General features: G+C 50.7%; 1 protein-coding gene across 13 annotated transcripts in view; it reads right to left on the bottom strand.

Moving 5' to 3' along the window:
• LOC114577681 (uncharacterized) overlaps nt 1-18,947 on the bottom strand; it is a 163,376-nt gene that overhangs the window by 104,353 nt on the left and 40,076 nt on the right. For 9 of the 13 annotated variants that reach the window (XR_009832359.1, XR_009832358.1, XM_062083675.1 and 6 more), the window contains exon 3: nt 14,512-14,568. The exons of the other annotated variants lie outside the window; for them this stretch is intronic. Coding sequence is in view for 7 of the 9 variants with exons in the window: in XM_062083675.1 (XP_061939659.1) it covers nt 14,512-14,568 (57 nt within the window). In the remaining 2 variants the exon portion in view is untranslated. The remainder of the gene's footprint in view (nt 1-14,511; nt 14,569-18,947) is intronic. 13 annotated transcript variants of the gene reach the window in all.

Raw genomic sequence — 18,947 nt, 5'->3', positions numbered from 1 at the left:
CTCCAAAATACACTTCTTACAATCTTGTAAATTTTTTTCGAAGAAGAAGAAGAAGAAGAGGCACGCGTAATCCCAAAGCTGAAAATCCGAGCGCGAGTAAGATCGAAGAATCGAGGCGTTCGAAGGGGTGGCGAGAATTGAAAATCTTGGGGAGATAAAAAAAAAAAGAAGGAAGAAAGGTGGAGAGAAGAGACGAGGAGACGATCCTCCGCGGCAATTTCCCCGCGACCCCAACGCGATAAAACGCGAGTGACGACGCGCGGAGTTGGGAAGAAATGCGAAGAAAAAAGGGGGAGGGGGTGGATGGATACGAGAGATGAAAGAGGAAAGAGGGGGAGATCACTGGTCGTGGTCGTCGTGGAGGATGGTCTATCAGCATATTTCAAAGATAAGCCTGCCCACCCTTCTCCAACCGAAACCCCTGCCGAGCCATCAGCTATAATAACAATCCGATATGATTACGCCATAATCGTAACGCAGCCGACGAGGCGGGAGGGTAAAATTACGCCGGTGAATTGAGATACCGTGTTTACGTCTTCCAAACTGCTCGCATAAACAAAATTAAACAGCTCCCCTCGGTGGCATCGCGTCAACTTTATACCAGTGGAAATTGGCCACCTCTTCTCTCCTATCGTGCGAGAGGTTAAAAAAAGGATCATCCGAGAGAGATCTTAATGACGTCGAGGAGAAACGATCTTCTCTCTCTCTCTCTCTCTCTCCCTCAGAGAGAAAGAAGAGATTCTTCGAAATCTCCGATTCCAATTCTTCGTGGGAAAACTGTACTACATACTCGTCTCGAGACGAGTTCGGCAAACAAAAGTGGAAGTATTCGTGGCTGATTGTCGGGGTTCAAAGGCCGCGGCGTAAATAGCGGCCATTAAAAGTTTCGGGGAACGTTTTCAATCGGGGAAGGGGATCGGGGAAAAATCAACGAGCAAGTTCACCGCGTCGAAAGTATCACCCGAAGTGAGCGCGATGATTAAAAGAGAAACGGTGGAGAAAGTTCTCGTGGCCCCTTTTCGCTCGAGGAATACCGGTTTCAACGTTTCATCGCCTCCCCCTCCTCCTCCTCCCTCCCTCCTTCCCTCTTCCTGGGATCGATCCGATTCCGATTCCGATTCCAAGAAAGTACGAGGAGCGGGCGAGCACTCGAGAACCAATCCGCAATTTCGCGGCTTCGACGACCTTCGTCGTCGATGGCCAAGTCGCGGCTTCCAAAGAAAAGCGCGAGGTTATCCGCGAGGAGGGGAGGGGAAGGGAGGGGCTGGTTTTCAGAAGAGAGATGAGATGTCTATTTCGAACCGAGATCGGGACAACGCGCTCTCTACGTCGCTCTCAAACCCTCGAATGTCGCTACGACGAGGAGAGGACGAGACATAGTAGTAGAATTCGTCCGAGTAGGCGAGGGAGGAAGCCAAGAATCGGACAGAAGAGTGAGGGATGAAGAGAGAGAGGGAGAGAGAGGGAGGGAGGGAGAAGAAGAGAAGCGATCGAGCAGTCAGCTGACGAGGAACGGATATAATGGGGAAGAAGAGGGAGGCGGGAAAGAGAGAGAGTGGAGAGAAAGAGAGAAACGAGGGGGCGGAAAGACTCTCACTTTCCTGTCGACGGTCCGGATTGTCGATGGAATGCTAAACGACCCGGAATCGCTGAATCGGTATTGAGTCCTCTTTCGTGGTCTCTCGTCCCTCCTCTCCCCCTCTCTCGCTCTCTGTCGCGAGCCTCGCGGGGTGGCTCGCTCGATCCTCGTCGCGCCTACTTTCTCCCCCCATCCCCTCCCGTTCCTTCTGCCACCTAGCCGCCGCCAACTTCCGACCGCCCTTAGCATGCCGGTGATTGTGCTCGCTCGTTTTGTACGAATTTGCCTGTTGACTTCGATATCTCACCTCCTCGGACGCAAATCGCTCGCAATCCCAGCAAATCCCGCCATGGGAGTATCGACACAGCCTCGTTCCCCAAAACGCCGCGACTTTGCCACCTCCGTGCCACCCCGTAAAAAAGAAAAAAAAAACGTAATTTAAAGCCACCGTCACGATCACTCGTCTCTCCTCCTCCGCCCGGGAGAGTGGAAGAAGCGTAGTGTCTGTCCTCGTTAATTTTATCGATTCGAGGGAAGGTAAAAAAAAGGTTTTAAAAAAAGGAGGGAGGGGGGAGGGGAAGAAAAAAATGAAAAAAAGGAAAGGATCGCCGAAAGACCCTTCTCGGTTCGAGCAACCGACATCTAATTCCCGCGGAATTACACTCGGCTCGGTGTCTCGAAGCGGTATATCAGTCCGTTCCTATCATCTTTCCTTCGCGTTTCCAAGCGGCGAACCGGGGTACACGAGCGTGTCGGTGAACCTGTCTACCACGCGGGGATGATTGTACGTGTGTACGTCCCGTTCGGCATTATCCGAGCTCTAGTATCTGATGACCCGCCCAGGGCTGCGTCTGACAGCAGCAGCCGGGAAATGAGGACTTCTAGGAGGCGAGTCTCTCACGCGGGGGTGAGTTTTGCGGAGGGCACTCCGTTCTACGGGTTTGCGGGTTGGGGCGGAGGGGTTGCCGGGTTGGAGGGGTCAGAGGGGGAGGCGCCACGGAAGGGAGGGGAGGCGGAGGGAGGAGGAGGAGAAGGAGGAGGGAGAGGGGGAAGGGGGGTGACAGTCTTCATGTCATGCACTTAAATATGTACCCGAGATAATGCCGTCGAGAGGACCTGCGGGGCTTGCCGAGTTCTCGAATGGAATGGAACGACCCGGAGTGTTTCAGACAGTTTGTTTACCAGCCGAGTGTTTCGCGCTCCCTTCTCCTTTCACCACTTTCTCACTCTCTCTCTCTCTCTCTCTCATCTTCCACGCTCGACCAGCATCAATCCTCTCCTCGACTGGCGGCCACTTTAAAACGGCGCTCGAAATATTCAGAGTTATTCGTTCGAATATTTTCGATCATCTCAGAGAGTGGATTATAACGATAGCCGAGGAAATCGTCTAATCGTCGTGCGAAGGGTGTAAGAATAAGACGATCGCGGGTGATTGGGACGAGGTACGAGAGAAATGGACGATTATAGGCCGACCACGAGCACCGTAGCCGTCGTAGCGTATAATTTTTCCAGGATAAAGAGAATCGAGTTGATCGATAAAAAGGCGGGAACGAGGGCGAGTGTATGCGTGGCGTGGCGCGCTGTATCCCGGCCGGTGGCACCGCGTCGGTGACATATGTGAATCGAGCCGTGTGTGCATATGCTAATGCGAGAATAAACGGTTCTATTAGAAGAGCCAACAAACGCCCTTACTCGATGAGCGCAGGGATTTGAATACATAAATACTCGAGGTTCCTAGGTGTGGGTATATATATTCGCGGGGCGAGATCTGCATACGTTCAGGATCGGAGGGATGTGATGTTTTAATCCGTCCACGATCCCGGCGATTATTTCTTCGCCGGAGGAAGGGGGAATGGATGGAACCGCGTTCGTTTATGCAAAACTGTTACGGATATTCCAAGAAACTATTTATCAAGGATTTGGCGTTTCGATCTTATTGTCGATGCAATTAAGCCCTCGGACGTATCCGATGTTCGAAGGGACGAGCGAGAATCCCCGAGTGGAATATCTTCGATTCGATAAAGAGACGGATTCGAAGACAGAGAGAGAAAGAGAGAGAGAAGTTGGAGAGAATTCGTGAATCACGAAGGAACAGTTTCCAAGAAATTTCGAATCGTCGTTCGGCAACTCCAACATGGCTCTTCTTGGCCATCCCCCAAGATATCCTTCCATTCCCCACTCACTTTGTCCAATTTCTGTCCAACTTCCTTCCCAATTCATTTTCTCGCACATTCTCGCGTTTACGAGCGAAATTTCTTTGTTAACTGTCGAGATAAACGAATCCTTATAATTCTCGAGAAATTAGTTAATTAAAATTACGAGGAAAAAAAAAAGTTGTACCGTGTTACGAAGCATACACGAGTGAAAGACATAAACTCGAGACTCTCTCTCTCTCTCTCTGTCCATTTCTCTCTCTTTTAAAACGAAACGTGGAAGGAAGGAGGGCGAAACTGGCGTGGAAGAAAAATAGAATCTTCAGCTTTCTTGGCAGCGAAAAGGAGAATTCCCGTGGCACTCGACTAATGGATGCCGGCAGTCTTATGGCAGGGTGGAATGAGAATATAACGCGGCACGGCCAAGACAGAGAGCGGCGTGGAAGAAGGGTGGGAGGGTGTGGGAGCGAGCGAGAAGGAGAGAGGACGTCGCGACGCCAAACTTTAACTCGTTAATTACCGGCGCGAGGGCAACTTCTTGTCGGCGCTCGAATATTTCAAACTATTGTGTTCGTAAACCCCTCGGGCTTGGCTCGGGCAAGGAGGCTCTGTGTACGTAGTATACACTAGATCCTGCACTCCTGTTCCTGCCTCCAGACTGGGTCCTTCGCGTACAATCACACGGACGTGGACGCTCACCAATACTCCTACGATACTCCTTGCCTTTGCATGCGAGCTCTCTCTCTCTCTCAGTCACAGTCTCTCCCGAATGTCCCAGAAATCCCTGGCTCTCCGTAGTCGAGTCGAGTGCCGTTGGACTAAGAAAAGGGGGAGGTGGACGGCGAAGAAATTGAAGAGAAAGAGAGAGAGAGAGTCGGAATAGAGAATGTTTTGAGAGGGTTGGTCGGAGAGAGGAGTCGGTTCAATCCAAATTCTCCAGAAAAATCTTGTGATTCTACATGAAGAAGGGAGATTAAAATAAACTCGATAAATTAATCGAATTATAACGTCCAATCTCGTTCGAAGAGAACAACTTTGTCCAGAAATGCACGATCGCGAAAGTATATCCGATCTTTCAACGTTCCTTCATCCGAAAGAGAAAGAAAAAAAAAAAATACTGGGAAACTTGTGCTCGCTCGGAACGAAGGGTGCAAAGCGGAAAGGAAAGGAAAGGAAAAACGACGAAAAAGGAAGAAGCACCAGAGAGAGAGAGAGAGAGAAAGAGAGAAGGGAGGAGGCATTCCGGGGGCAGTTCGTACATAACGTTAATTGTCGCAATTATTACGATATTATAATTCACCCTAATTGTACGGGCAATCGGCACGCGAAGTGCTTAATTGCTTCTTCCGGGGGTGGAAAGGGAGCAGAGGATGGAATAGGCGGGTAGAGGGTGGAGACGATGCGGGAGGAGAAAGGTACATGCAATTAAATTAATCGCCACCACTCTCGAATACAATGATAATCCCGGTTACACCGCTACTTTCCACAGTTCCACTCGTCGCGTATTTGTTATATTTCCCAGTGGTTTTGGTTCGGAAGGAGAGACGAACCTCTGGGCCGAATCCACCAATTCTTCCCAATAACGATTCGCCCGGAACGAGAGAAACGGAAAAACGGGACGAAGATTGTTTCCTCCCGATCGAAGAGATTAAAATTACCAAAGAGAGAGAGAGAGAGGGAGACGAATGCGTATCAGTATTATAGACAGTATTATAGTTGGAGGGAAAATGCGATTAGACAATTTGCAGAGAGAGAACGGGTGGCCCGATCTTATTACAGTTGGCTCGACTGAAGAGAAACGTCGCAGAACAAAAGAGCGGTGAGGAAAAAAAAAAAAAAGAAGAAGAAAAGGAGAAATCCGGAAGGAAGTTTTGACGCTTGGCGGGAAAAAATAAAGGCGAGCAACGCAGCGTTGGTTGCTTAATTCGTTGGCTCGCTTCGCGCTCTAGGGGGTTCACCTTCTCTTCGCCGTTCACCGGAAATATATTTAACGAGGTACTTTAAGAAAAATAATTCCGCTTCTCGCTCCGGCTGTTCCCGGGCTGGGCGCACTCGTCTGTGGTGAAACAAATAATTACGTCTTATTGTGTGGAGAGAGAGTCAGAGGGTTGCGCGATCATTGCCACCACCTTCAAAGTCCGCGAGAAATATCATTCTTCAGAGAGAGGGAGAGAGAGAGACGCGAGATTGCAAGAAGATAGAGAGAAAAGATCGCGAAACGATTCCGCCAATGTTTCCGAGTGAACGACCACGAATCGAAGGGAGCGGGTAATATCGAAACGTTTCTAATACGGTGGATCGATGGGACGATTAGGCAGACGAGAGGAGAAAAGTCGGGGGTTCGGGCAGTGATTATTATAGGGAAAGGAACGCGAGAGACTGTGGGCACGCAAGAATGTCCAGAACGATGCTCCCATTGTTCCTGGAGCGAGCCAGTCATTCCTCCACCGCATGTATCTTCGTCGAGAGAAATTCTCTCTTTCGTTTTGCACCATTTTCCCGCCCTGCAGCACGTAGGAGGCTCGTTAATAAGCCGTTGCCTGGCCGAGTCCCTCGAAAATGCGCCAGCTAGAAACGATCTGGCGAAAAGATGTGGAGGAAGGGAGGGAAGATGATCGAGAAAGATACAGCTCTCTCATTTCTAGATGGAACTCGTCGGCCTTTCTTCTTCACACCCTGGAGGACCTCGTTACACCCGAATTCACCGTCCCTCCAACCATTCGAATTTCCCGCCGCGGCTCGAAAAATCCCCCTCTCTTCCCCGCCCCTCGCTTTTTATTGTCCCCGTTGCAGGGATCCGCGATGATAAGCCGGCGACGATACATCCGCGCGCGCGGTCGGCGCGGAATGCACAAGATCTCGTCGTTGCACGGGGATCAAGAGGAGAAAACGGAGTCGAGATGGCCGTTCACGGCTGGCCAACCGCGTTATGCGAACTCTTCCAGGCACAGGTGATGTTCGAGGCATGTGCACACGCGCGCATACGCGCATACACACACACGTCCGTGGAAAACGGGAACGGTGGCTACGGCCCCGTCGTAGCGGGATGAGGCTAATGGACAAAAGGGTAGGAGCGAGGAAACGGCGTACGCCAGTGCGCAGCCGTGAAAGGGTGCAACCAACGATTAACAACGAGAGGGCCGAGAGTGTCGCCGAGAGTGTTGTCTTCGTGTGCCGTTTTCACGCAGTCATCGTCCTCGACCTGCTCTCTCTCTCTCCCTCTCTCTCTTCTTTCTCCGTTTCCACCTCCACGCGTTCTCCTCTCTTCTTTCCTCTGCCCCGGTTCGTTTTCGTAATTGAAAGACGACTCCGCGCGGCGGCGGCGGCGAATCGTCCCCTATCCTCGGCCGTTATTATGCGGAATCTTCGAGGCGCTCATCATCGTCGTGACCGCTGAGTCGCGGTATCGTGGATCGAGGACGATGACGCATTGAAGGGCGCGAGTATATATATTCTTTTATACGATTTTCTCCGGTTGGAAAATATTCGAGAGACTATGGATACTATGCAAGATCGAGATTGCATTCGCGCATCCTTGCAATTAATCCGTCGTCGAGAGGAAGAAGACGATTTACATTACAACTTTCATCTCCTCGGAATCGAAAGGGAGGGGATAAGGTAAACTTGGACGCTCGCAACGCTCCCTTTTTCGAGCAGGCTGAATTCATCGGGTAACGGGGAACCCGGAAGTGGCAGACTGATGGAACAAAAAAAGACGATGGAACGATAGCACGCGGCTGCTCTAGTGAAAAGATGCAGCAGCCAATGACGAACAGCGAAACCCAAGGGTGTCATCTCGCCGTGATGACTACGCTCTATTTCTTCTTTAAAAAAAAAAAAAAACTCACTCGATCCCGAATGTCAATACTTATACCCCCCTATCGATCGTGATCATCGATCACTACGCTCGATCATTTGATTCATCAATTACCTCTCCTTCTTTTCTTTCCCTCCAAATTTTGAGAGATTGAGAGAACAAAATCTCTTCTTCGTCTCCTTCGTCTAGGCGAGAAACGCGCGTCCAGAGATCCATCGCGGAGGCCTCGTGATGGATCGAGCAAGCGGGTTAACAAAGCGATTTTTAGGCCTTGCGTTGTTCCATTCCACGGGGCCCGGTGCGAAGATACGCAGATGACGGGGGATGACGGGGCGTTCTCTCATTAGGCACGAAAACTCGCGGCTGAATTATACCCCTTAATTTACACCGGACTACGTGGCGTGGTTGTTGTTGTTGTTGTTGTTGTTGTTTCCACGCGCGGCTCTCGCGGGGCAACCGAGCGGATGGAAACTAGGCTAACGATGCGGACGCAGAAAGGAAGCCACTCGTCGTCGCGGGGCGAGGTTGAAAATCGATAGGCAAAATGCGGCGTCACGATGCCACGGAATCCGGGGAAAAATATTACGGAGGATGAGCCGCCGTGCGACGCGACAACGATCGCGCTAACGACCCGATCTCCGAGGAGAATTAATTCCGCGCCCATTAGTCCTCCGAAGGGAAATGCAGAATTCGAAAAATCGGCGCAAGAGGAAGAGGGGAGAAATAAGCGAGAAAGCGAGGACGAGGTCGGTCGTGGGGCGTTGCGCGAGACACCCGGCGCCTTTCTCCGCGAGGCGAGGGTGAAGAAAAAAGAGAAGAGAAAAAAGAGGCGAGGCGCGAGGTGTCATCGTTACGCAAGGTCGCTTTGACGCGCCTCCTACGCATCGAGCGCGACAAAAAGGGCGCGCAAAGAGAGTTTCGGGGAAAAAGAGGCGCGTCCCTTTTCAGCCGTCCGGCGTGGCTGCTCTGCTGGTGAATTAAGCGCTTGCAGCACGCTGCTGGCGAAAGCCGGAACGGAAAAAAGGAGGAGAGAGAAAAAGGGAAGAAGAAGAAGAAAGAGCGGTGGTGGCGATGATGCTGGTGGTGGTGGTGGTGGTGGCGGTAGTGGTAGCGGTGGTAATAGTCCGCCCCGTCCGTTTGATCCGCGAGCGCGGGGCGGATTAAGCCGACGGAATTCTCGCGGGGAACGCGAGCGGAGGGCCCCGCGTCGAGGATGTTGGTTCAACGCACAAGCGACCTTTGGTCGCGATCAAAGAAACGATCCGAAGCGCGCGGCCAAACACCTGAAAAGGATCCGCTCCTCTCCCTTCCATCCTCTCGCGGCTCGCTGCGCCGAGGCAAGAGTCAGCCACCGACGCGATAATTAGCTCGCGAGCTAATTTCCCGCTGATTGTCGCGAATCATCGGCCGAGTGTCGGGGTTTAAGCGGTGAAAGCCGTGCACGGGAGACAAAGAAGAAACGTCAAAGAGGATTCTGTCTCCTGTAGGGCGGCGGGCGGAGGCCGCGCTCAAAGCGGGAAGCCTCGCTTTTCGGCCGCGTTTGATGTCGAGCACTCGCAAAGCGGCAATGGTCGCGTGCGCCACCCCACCTCGCCCCGCTCCGCTTTTTAATTTCAACCTCCTCTGATCGTTATTAGATGATAAAACGACGAGCTGCCTCGTCGCACCAATTCGAATCGTTCCAATTCGCCAGGTGAAAGAGTTGCCACCGCGGCCGTGGCACCGTTCGCCCGATTCTCGAGCCCGTGCTCCTCCCCCTTCCACCCGCCAGGAGAGGCGGCGAAATAGGCGACGGTCCTAGTTTTTAGTCCCCGTGACACGAGAAATCGAGATTTTCCGACGGCGCAGCTTCGAGAGAAGCAATCCAAGAGTCCGTTAAATTCTCAATTAAGATGCGAGAACTGGCGTCTCAAGTTCGTTCGCGACTCGTGTAATTTTCACGCTGTTCCAACCATCTCCCTTCTGCCATTCGATCTTCCTTCTCCGTCACCCGAGAGAGCGGTAGGTGGATGATGTTTCGCGCGCGAGTGCGAAGGGTGACACTTCCGCGTCGCGTCGCATTTCCGTGCTCACGATGCGTGTCACGACGACGACTACGACGACGACTACGACGACGACTACGACGACGACTACGACGATGGCTAGAGCGCACATGGACGCCCACTTTCACGGGGGTCTCCGGTGTCTGACTGTCTGAATGTCTGTCTGTCTGTCTCTTCATCCGTTTCTACGTATGTTTGTGGCGTGCACGCACGCATTAAGGACGCCCAGATGCATGCCTCGACGAAGTCACCGGTGTTGCTGCACTTGCTCGACATAAGTGCGAATTGCAACACCACTCCCGCCTCCGCCCCGTCGCTCTTCTCCGCCGCTCTCCCCCCTCCCCTGCCCACCGCCGCCTCCGCCATGGCGCCGAGGGTGGTTGGCAAGTGAGTGCCGTTGCGTGCATAACGTGCGGACGCGCATACTAATTACGGCGTTTCCATTTTGCGCCATCCACCGCTATCTGCGCCATCCACGGCCCCTTCTCGTTTCGTTTCCTACAGCTTTGCAGTGCCCTACCCCTCAAGGGGCACCCGTCTTTTTCACGTCGCTTGAAAGGAACGGCCTCTGAACTTTCCCCTCCGAGAGCGCGCCAACGATTCCTCTTCCTCGCCTAAAAAACGCCCGCTGGACCAACAGAAATTTCCATCCTCGATCGTTGTCCACCGCTTTGCCTTTCCAACGGTTCAACGCTTTTTCTTTTTTTTACCGATATTAATCGGTAAAAACAAACGGATAAACAGATTTCAACCGGATATATCATCGGGCGTTGTTCCAACGATGGGATTAATATTATTATTGCGTAATACTCGAAATGCAAACTCAAATAACAAACGTTGCGTCTCAGTGAGAGGACTGACTCTTCCACTTTGATCCCAATCGTTCCAAGGGGGTCGTCGCGTTTTCTCTCCTTCGATCAATCGTCCCTTGCTTGATTAATATATCGATCCTTCCAAGGAGAGCTTCCACTTTGCGCCCTCCTCTATTAAATTTTCTATCGATTCCGTAACGTTTTCTCCCTACACCGAACGTTCTTCTACTCGTCGACGATGGTAACATCGGAACGGTGGAGAAACGTGTGGAGAAAGATGGCGAAACAGGGCCGGAATAAGGGAGTGGGACGAATTCAGCATCCCTTTTGTCAGCTCGCCTCGTCATTCGTATCCTGGTAATTAGTTCATTTGCCTGTGCTAATTACGTTACTTTTTTAATACCGTACAAGAGAGAAATGGCTAACGCTATACGTACACGTGTGTGTGTGTGCCGTCATGTGGTGGGTCGTAACGCGGGCGTACACACCAACCAACTCTATCCACCTTCCGCGAGTGCCTTCTTTTTTTTTTTCGGAAAATTCGAAAGCAACACCCCGCGTGCCTCCTATTAACCGCGACCCCTTTTTCCCTGCCCGCGACGCGACTCGAAATTTCATCCCCTCGTGACTGCCAACACCTCCTATCCGCCTATCTACCTATCCAGCTCCAAAAAAGAAAAAAAAAAAGAAAAGAAACAAGCTTTAACGTTTCTAATTTTCTCCAGAGGACAAGCCGCGAAGAATTTTTCTTCCCGCTGAATCTATTGATACTTGTATATCTCGTGAACAGCGATATGCGCTGGTCGCGATAACCTTTGAGAGAAGGGAGAGAAAGGTATGAATTAAAAAAGAAGAGGGCGGTCCCCACGATTCGGTAAGTCTCTCGCTCACCCCCATGCCAGAGAGTGTTTATCTCTCGCCCTCTCAGCCTTGCACAGCCCTCTCTTCCACCAGCCTTGTTCCAACCTCCTCCAACCTCGCAATTAGGGGGCGTCGGGACGGTGCGCGACGCTACGTCGCCCTTTTGCCTGTTATTTAATTGGGATGTGCAATTGAATGACACTCGGTACACCAAGTAACGGGAAAGAGAGAGCCGTGTCGCGATTTCTGCCGCCGGTCTAACCACCGTCATTGTGGATTCCCACTTTCGGACCCCTCTTCAATCCCTCTCTCTCTCTCTCTCTTTTTATTATCAAACCGCTCTCGATGATGGTTAACCACGCCTTACGAAACGGCGACGAAACAGAGGGATCGATCGTTTAATCGACGATTCTGCTACTATTTTCACTTCACGCGCGAAAAGGAAGAGGAGGCGGGAAGAAGACGCGGAGGGGGGTGTTGTCCTTCCGTTAAATTCACCGCCGTGAAACTGATCCCGTCACGGGAGGAAATCCACGGGAGGATTTCACGTGCCGATCTCGTGCGAATCTCGATCGAGAGATTCCCGAAACGGCTATTATAACGAACCCCGATCGAGCAACGGTCAATAAAATGGGAACCGACAGCGGATGATTGACAGCTGAACCAGCCTAAAGCCGTGCTTTATTGTCGCCCCGGGCGCAACGCCGCCGTCACGGGTAGAAATAATTCGTGCAGGCGGACTTGAGCGAGACGACTCGGGGGGGGGGGCTCTCTCTAATTCCTACGGAGAGCTTACTACGGAGGAAAAAAGAAGAAGAAAAAAAAATGAAACCGTACCTGCTGCCCGATATTTAGTTACGAGAATAAACCATCGAGGATCGATTTCCCTGTATCGAGCGCAACGAAAAGAGGAAAAAGAGTTTTTTATTTTTAAAAAATGCATCGAGATTCCTGGAAAATTTTGAGGATTGTTTAAATATATTCTATTTGTGAATCGTATTAGCCATAAAATGGAGAGAAAAAAATATCTCTTCAATATAATAATACGTTAGTGTTTTGAATGAAACAATACTTGGAATGAAATTTATACAACTCCTGCGATTCGCAAAGGGAGAATAATCCATTCCATTGTTGGATATTATATATTTTATAATTCGTGCCCTAATTGACCAAAATCACGGGTTCAACGTGTTAAACAAATAAACGAATGCGAATCGATCCTCAAACGTTTACTTTTCTTTCCCCCTCTCTCCCTTCTTACCAGGAAAACGAATCCACCTCCTCCTCCTCCTCCTCCTCCTCCTATTCCACTGCTTCTTCACTGAAAAACTTTTCCTCCATTCCAGAGCTGAAGTCCGATTCGATCGTTCGAGTGGCGCCAGATTGAGAATACAACGGATCGTTAATCGGACGTGGTTTCTCGAACGAGATTAAAAACTCATTTCCAACATGGTCGATGCATGGATCCCCATGGGTGGAAAAAAGCGGCGAAACTCGAGGCTGAGACGCGCTATCAAGGCGCAAGAGGAGACTCGGTGTTAGAACGAAGGAGATCCCTTAACGAAGATCAGCTCCGTGGAGAGAGGCGCAGTGATGCAGATCCGCGAGAGATATTCCGTAGGAGATGCAGAGGAGAAAGAGAGAAGGATGGACAGTCTTTGAGACACTCGACGACGAGTTGGTGGACGGAGGAAAAGAAGGAGACGAACGAGAGGAGAGAAGAAGTCGAAGAGCGAGAATCCTGCCGCGAGTGTTCCGAAGACTTCCTCGAGCTCATTACGCCGACAATAATTAACGTTGCTTAAAGTGTCGTTATGGAAATAACCGGGACAGGGGGGAGGAAGGGGGGAAAGTCGTCGGCATCGAGGATAGCTCGCGAAGAGGAGGAGGAAGAGGAGGGACGCGAAAGAACCGAGACCCCTGGTCGAAGAATGACGAAAAGGAGGACAGGTTGAAGCGTGGAAAGAAGAAGACGTGGTGAGTGAGGGGAGTGAGGGGGGAGAAAGAGAGACGATCCTTACGCTATCCAACGCATTCTACGATGGAAAATGTTTCCATTGGTGCCCCGTACCGAGTTGGCCCTCGCTCGTTGCCCGTTTGCACTCAACCCCTCGCCCATTGCCCGGGGAATATAATTCAACGATCCTCCTCCGATGAAAGGCGAGCGGAGGAGGCCGAGGCGGGAGGAGAAGAAGGGAAGGTTCGCGCTGAATGCCCAATTATTATATCGTGAAATATCTGCTAGAAAATTGGATAATACACTCTCTCTTTCTCCGCGAGGCAGGAGACTCAGCCTCCTCCTGACGGCACTGGCTGAGTTGCTCGGCGGAGGGTGAAAAAGGAAGAAAAGCAAGCAACGGGGGGAGGAACAGGGGGAGGCGAGGGAGGAGGAAAGAGAGAGAGAGAGAGAGAAACGAGGACCGGTGAGCTGTAGGAAGGAGGCCTGGCGAACGGAGCGGGGGAGGGGTGGGTGGGCGAAGATCTGGCTCACGCACGGTGTGCATAACGGCCTCTACCGTGGAGGTGAAACGAAACCGCAGAAAACGCCAGTCAACGGCAGCCAGTATGCGGAAACCGCGGCGGAATGACACTCGTGCTCGCGCTAATTGGGCCCTCGAGGTGACGCCGCCGAGAGGGATGCTCTTCCACCCTCGGGACCATCCTGCCTCCTCTCTCTTCTCCGACCTGCTTCTTCGTCCATCTCTCTTCCCTCCCTCCTCCTTCCTCCTTTCGTACCAGACGAGGGTTTTCGGAGGTTGAAAATGCCTGGAGGACGAGTCGTAAGGTGGGGGGGAGAGTGGCGACGCGGTTGTGGATGCACCAGGAGAAAGACTGATTGGGGGAGGGAAGGGGTGGGTGACGAATGAAAAGAAAGGAGAACGAGGGGGAGGGAGAGAGAAGGGACACGCGAGAGATCACGTTAAATCTTACCGGGTGCACGCCTCTGCCGCACCCCTTTTCAATACTTCAGTACTTCCCCCTTTGATGCCCCTCCGTGTGTGTGAATTTCCGGTCGCTTCCGCGACCGTTGTTCGAGACAAGAATCGAGCGCGAAGCTCGAGGAAGGGAGTCATTCGCGAGAAACAAAGTCCTCCAGGAACGAACGTCTTCTACGAACGACTTCAATTCCACCCCCTCCCCCGCATTCTTCAATTTCTTCGCCGAAACCGCGTATCGCCAATATTACAGCGGCGACCAAATGTGTGTTTAAATTGATGCTGAGTCGCGCATTGAAAAAGTCACTCACCGGAGCCGGGGAAACGGAAGAATCACCCTCCAAGCGCCAATGATCCACGCGATTCGTCTGAAACAATGAACCGAGTAAGTCGATAAAACAAACAAAAATGTAATTTCATTGATGCTGGATGGATTAAGAAAGTATGGAGAACAGAGGGGAGGGGAGGAGGCAGGCAAGCGGGCAGGAAATCGCACTTTTATTAGAGTTCTCGAATAACGAAGAAGGAGAAGATAAAACGATCGGTCGGAGAAGAAGAGGGAAATGAACGAGTTCACGGACGAAGGAAGGAAGGAAAGAGTTCTTCTTTCGCGAAGATTTTCACCCACCTATACACACCATGATGCCGGTGCACGTGTGTGTGTGCATATATGTATATATATATATTTTATTGCGATATTCATAACGTTTACAAAGACGCTTCGCGAAACTGCCTCGTTAAATATTTTACGGTGCGATCCCGCCCCACCGCGTATCCGCAATGCACGAACCACTGGAGTGAATCGAATTCAATGGGTATATTCTATAGATGCGTGCACCTCTGGCGAAAAGTGGTGGTGGAGTAAATGGCGATCCAAGAAATACGGATCATCTTGCGAACGATCCGTCCCTTATACCTTTTTATTATTATTATTATTATCTTTACGTTCTCCGCTCAAGCTTCGGGAAGCTCGACGATCTTTCATCGATTTCCTCCTTTCTTTTTTTGTAATCGTTGCAATACGTTTTCGCGTTCGTTTTTTTGAACCGCGTTCGTTGCTCAGTGAAAAATAACATTCGCAAAATGGGATGGGATCATCAGGTGTTTCGCTCTCTGATGCATTGTCGAATGCAATGGGAACTTTGCTACATCGTGCTTTAAATTTCCACTGTCTCTTTTCAGTTGGTTTCGCAACTTTCGCGATTCCACGCTCCAAGCCTCTCGTTCGTCGGATAAATAATTGTTACGCGGCGAAAAGAAAAACGAATCGCGGAAGAACGTTGCCCTTCCGCCGCGCCGACCCAACTTTCCGAGGATAAAGTTTACCCATTCGTCGCGGGGGAGAAGGAATGGGGGGAAAGGAAGTTTTATTGCGCCGTTATGAAGACGCATCGCGCCGCGAAAGATAGTTTCAATGTTTCTTCCCGCGGCGGCTGATTTTTAAACATCTAAGAAATTCCAATTGCGTGCATTCCAAACTCTTTTTTATTACCTCTCTTCTTCCTTCCTTCTCTACATCATCCATATACGTCCATGTAAAACTTCCGACGAAATTTTCTTCTCGCGAAAGAAATTATTTTTTCGATTAAAAAAAAGGAAGGAAGGAAAAGATTTCCCAACACTTATTCACCGAGTGTGACCACCAACGTATCTCTCACATTCTATCTCGTCAACACCTACACCGATCCAGATCCGTTTTTCGTCGATCCAACCGCCACTGCACATCGGTCATCTGTGCAACGAGACAACGATTGGGGAGACGAGGGAAACGAGGAAAACGGGGGGAGACGGGAAGGAGCGAAGAAGAGAAAAGGAGAAGATAAAAAAGAAGAAAAAGGAGATCGACTGTTGTCGTCGTCGTCGTCGTCTTCGTCGTACCCTTTTCACCGGTACGAAGCTCGATACCTCGAGAGGGATTCACCGCGAGGCTCGTGGAAAGAGCGAGAAGGAGGCCGAGGAAGAAGCAGCTCGGAACGGAAAGGGGCATACCGTGCGGGAGGTCTGAGGAGGAGGTTGCTGGTCGGACTGGCCCTCGACCTCGATTTTCAAAACGATCCTAACTCCGCGTCGAGACAAGAGGGACGGAGCGAGCGAGGAGGCGAGGGGGTGGTGGTTGCCGCATTCATTCGGCCATTTCGGGGGAGGAGGAGGTAGTACACCGCCGCCGAAATAAATGACCGAGCATCGGGGGCCGGGCATTCATAGACCCGGCACTGGCGCGCAGCACTGCTTTGCTCTAGTGCCTTTTGGAATTTCGATTGAGGGAGAGAAGCTCGAGCGGTCGAGCAACAGAGAGAGGTTGAACCTCGGTGGTGGAGCGGAGCAACCGTGAAGGGGGCAAGGAGGGGAAGGGGGAGAGACCGAAGAGAGCGAAGAGAAAGAGACGAAATGGATGAAGGCTGAACAGGCCAACGGATGGATCGGTGTATTTCTGAGGAGGAGGAGGAGGAGAGAGGGTGAGACGACGGTGGGTGGAGGAGGCGGCGAGGCTTCTTTCACGTCAGGATAGTGAGCGATCGACCGAAATCGCAGGTGAGTGGCTGAGACCGCGTACAATTTATTTATATAAACGCCGAGTCACCGGTTATTAATGAGAATCGCCGCCACCCTTCCACCGTCACCCGAGACTTGACGAGTTCCCTCGTTGCGTCGTCCTTGCCGGTGACGTTGTCCTGAGAAACTCCTCGTCGGATTGTCGATCGATCGATATTCGACATCGCTGAGAAATGGCCTAGTATTCTTGAAGGAATACTTTCTCTCTCTCTCTCTCGTCTCCACGACAATACTTATCAATTCGTCCCGTTGCTCGTTGATCGGAAGGAATAATTAGGAAGAGAAGTTAGAATGAATTCTTAGGATACGAACGATTCGTGGTATTCGAGAGAGCGGCCAACGTTTGTGCGTGACGTTTCATCGTCAATCCCGGTCGCGTGTCAACCCTTTTACGGTAGATGCTTCTAATAGGTCGGGAATCGACAAAATGGCAGGGTAAAGGGACAGGGATCCGGCTTTGGGAAATTCGTTCCACCGCCCGCGCCCTATCCTTTTCCTTTTTTCTTTTTTTTTTTTTCCACTCTGTGCAGCCGCTTTGGTATTGCTCGGTAGCCTGCGTCGGTAGCCTGCAAGAGGTAGGACCGACACCTGCACCTGGCTGTTTTCTCCAGCCATTGACGAGTTAAAATATGAAGGTCTCCGAGGGCACGTCGAAACCGAGACAGCTGGATTTCGCTTCATCAATGAGAAGACTCTCGACAGGGGGGGAGGGACGAAGACAAGGTTTCGTTCTCCTAGTTTTCATTCTTGTGAAAACGGATCGACCGTTGTAACGTATATACGTAAAACCCCTTGGGGGTTTTCGCGAGGAATTCATGGCAAAAACAAGGCGTGGATGCCACGAGGATTTCCTCCGTTGATCGATTCATCGATCGCTATGACGAGCGATTTTTTGGATCCTTTATTTCCTTTTTCTTTTTCTTTTTTTCTTTTTTTTTTCGTAGCGCAAAATCGAATCGAAGCGAAATTATTACTCTCTCTGGACGGAATTTCTTTTTAAAAAATGTATCTCGCGGATTGTTCGTTCGCAGGTCAAAGGATGACACGAAAGAATTTCCGCCTTGTAATATCCTGAATCGATTACCTCAATGACGTTAAAATTTGTCATCCCGGCCCAGATGAAAAACGACGAACCGAACCGAACCGAACCGAACAATCTTACCTATCGACGCTAACTTATTTATTACGATAAAATGGAATAAAGTATATCCACAGCTGGGATCGAACGATAAACTTCAACGCGATCCATAGTTTTTCCCCCCCGAAATCCTTTTTTCCCGATTTTTTCCGGGATACATAACTCGCGAGAGTCATCAATAAAAATAATCCCAGCTTTGCGCCAGCTTACCGATCACCCGAGTCTCCTCCCCGTGCACTTTTATTTATTTTTAAACCGCTACGCGTCATTGCCCCAGGCTGTTCTCGGGGGTGGTTCCGGCCACCATGGCCGCCGAGGCGAACTTTCAAAAGAAGCTCAGGGGTGTACTGCACCGGTGGGGAAAGAGGGGTGGCTAAGAACCAGGTGTCACTCTACAACTGTACAAAGAAGTGATGGATGTCTGGCATAGCTACCCTCGTAACGTGTCACGACCTCACCTCAGGTGTCACTGTAGGTCCATGCCTCGTTATCTTTTCGATAGGGATGGAAAAAAAAAAGAATCGATTTTTTTCCTTTCCTTTTCCTCTACGTCTGCAGAGCTGACGCGATCTCGTTTCGTGTTTTTTCCCTATTTTTTTTATTATCATCCTCGAACAATGCGGAACAAGCGCGCATTCTCGACGAGCTCGTTAAATATCTCATCACGATTAGTAATACTAATAATTGGGAACGATTATTAGAAATTTATCGTAGATTTTTTTTAGAACACGATTCTGTAATAAGTAACAACAACCTTCTTCCGTGTTCACCCGTGTTCAGTCGCATCCTCGAAAAAAGGATACCGCCAATAAATAGTTTCACCCAAACAAATAGCATCTCCACTACGAAACGAAAGCTGAAACGCTTGTTCCTCCCGCGTAATTGCCTTTCAATTACACGGTGTTCCCTTGAATTTTCGAAATCGACCAGAACCGATGAGGTGTTCTCGATGGTTGTTTCGAGGGTGCGGACTTAGAGGAGCGGCCCTTTGAAAAATTCCTGGAAAGTACAAGCCCTTCTTCCAAGACCTAGCATTTGTTCGATGCCTCCTCATTC

The sequence above is a fragment of the Apis cerana genome, linkage group LG13 (genome assembly GCF_029169275.1).
Source record: "Apis cerana isolate GH-2021 linkage group LG13, AcerK_1.0, whole genome shotgun sequence".
NCBI lineage: Eukaryota > Metazoa > Arthropoda > Insecta > Hymenoptera > Apidae > Apis > Apis cerana.
Note: the sequence above shows the minus strand (reverse complement) of the source record. Positions and strands in the feature narration are given on the sequence as shown.